The sequence below is a fragment of the Dendroctonus ponderosae genome, unplaced genomic scaffold, assembly GCF_020466585.1.
Source record: "Dendroctonus ponderosae isolate FM_Combo_2020 unplaced genomic scaffold, Dpon_F_20191213v2 Dpon_F_20191213_2, whole genome shotgun sequence".
In the NCBI taxonomy this organism is placed as follows: Eukaryota; Metazoa; Arthropoda; class Insecta; order Coleoptera; family Curculionidae; genus Dendroctonus; species Dendroctonus ponderosae.
In genome coordinates this window covers 18313728-18314976 of record NW_026018165.1, presented here as the reverse complement: position 1 = coordinate 18314976, position 1249 = coordinate 18313728, and the positions used below count along the sequence as shown (strand labels likewise).

Sequence of the window (1249 nt, the reverse complement as noted above, 5' to 3'; positions counted from 1 at the left end):
TCTTGGAAACCGTGTGTTTTTTAGGCCCTGTTGACCCCCTGATTGCGAAGCTTTTTCCTAATATAACCGACCGAAGATCCACATGCTTATCTTGGAGACCCTGCATACTCAGCCCGCGAAATTTTCAACCAATTGGATACTCACCAGAGGTGTTGGACAAGCCACGTGGCATCGAATACATGGACATATCGGGTTGTCGCTCGTACTCAATGGGCAAAATTCCCACCACGCTGGTACTTTGCTGAAAATGGGTTCTGCCGCACGTCGAGCAGGGCGTTTGATAGTAGTGATGATAAACGCAGGGATTGTAGCGTCTAAAACACCGTAAAAATCTGAAATGTTCCCGACTGCCCCGTTCGCTTACTCTAGCACTCTAGTGGCTTTGCAGCATTCTTCGTAGGGCTTTTGGGGAATTTGCTGGCATCTGCAACATTCGCTTTTTCAACTGGTTAGAGCGGAAGCAGCCAATGGGGCCCTTACCAATTTTCGTTGTGCTCCATTATGGCGCGGATGAGTAATTGATACGGGAAATTTCAAGAGGTTCAAATAAATGGGAAAACTTCAAACTGACAATAACACTGCTGGTGATCAAACATTGTATTATTTTTCCCTCTACAATAACGTCCAGAGTAGGAGAAGTGAAATTAAATTCTGAACTTATGCGGTAAAGTCCGTTGAACAAATATAACTGTGCACTCGAGAGGCATGAGTTGAATTTTTCATGGGGGCTCCCCAAGCAGCTTTAGCTCTGAAATTGACCACATAAAGGACCTTTTCTGCTCAATTTTCCTGCGAACTCCACCTTGTTGATTGTGATGGTGCACTCGCTTGGATATTGGTCGCTTCCTCTATGATCCGACTGGGACACCGATCGGGACTCATTATCGGCTTCCACCACTCTGCTCAAAGTCCTCACAGCCCGCACCGTGGTGGAAACGTTCCTAATTACTACTCAAAACATTCAGTTCCTTCCCATTTTCCTCAACCTTAACGGCGCGTACTTCTTGGCCGTGCTAGAGCTTCAACGGTGGTTCGAGGGCGATATTCCGAAACTACCCGAAAAGTGTTGGGCGATTTGGTTCTTCTGGTGCATCTCTCTCTGGCTGATACGCTGGCGTTTTTTCTCGCGCTGCAGATCTTGGAGGCATCAGTGTCGTCCACGCTGGAAACTTGGCCTGGAAGCTGTAGGAAAGCGCTTTGAGGCCTCGAGCTTCTGTGTTCTGTTCTACAGGGTTATTCACGCTATACG

At 47.4% G+C, this 1249-nt stretch overlaps 3 protein-coding genes across 8 annotated transcripts in view; 1 reads left to right on the top strand and 2 right to left on the bottom strand.

Annotated features, from left to right (window-relative positions):
- Window positions 1-715, bottom strand: part of LOC109545321 — a 4913-nt gene extending 4198 nt beyond the window's left edge. The window contains exons 1-3 of one of the 3 annotated variants that reach the window (XM_048663907.1): window positions 481-715; window positions 365-436; window positions 145-314 (exon numbers count right to left, since the gene is read on the bottom strand). In XM_048663907.1, the coding sequence (XP_048519864.1) occupies window positions 145-314; window positions 365-436; window positions 481-500 (262 nt within the window). In that variant the 5' untranslated portion in view covers window positions 501-715. Of the gene's footprint in view, window positions 1-144; window positions 437-480 lie in introns of all 3 variants that reach the window. The other 2 variants (XM_019915941.2, XM_048663908.1) reach the window with 2 other exon arrangements.
- The window catches only part of LOC109545323 (adenylosuccinate lyase), an 11983-nt gene that overhangs the window by 6303 nt on the left and 4431 nt on the right, over window positions 1-1249 (top strand). The gene's annotated exons all lie outside the window — the stretch shown is intronic.
- LOC109545322 overlaps window positions 583-1249 on the bottom strand; it is a 3474-nt gene continuing 2807 nt past the window's right edge. For 3 of the 4 annotated variants that reach the window (XM_048663909.1, XM_048663910.1, XM_048663911.1), the window contains 2 exons: window positions 1002-1182; window positions 583-948 (listed from right to left, as the gene is read on the bottom strand). In XM_048663909.1, the coding sequence (XP_048519866.1) occupies window positions 743-948; window positions 1002-1182 (387 nt within the window). In that variant the 3' untranslated portion in view covers window positions 583-742. The remainder of the gene's footprint in view (window positions 949-1001; window positions 1183-1249) is intronic. The other variant, XM_048663912.1, reaches the window with a different exon arrangement.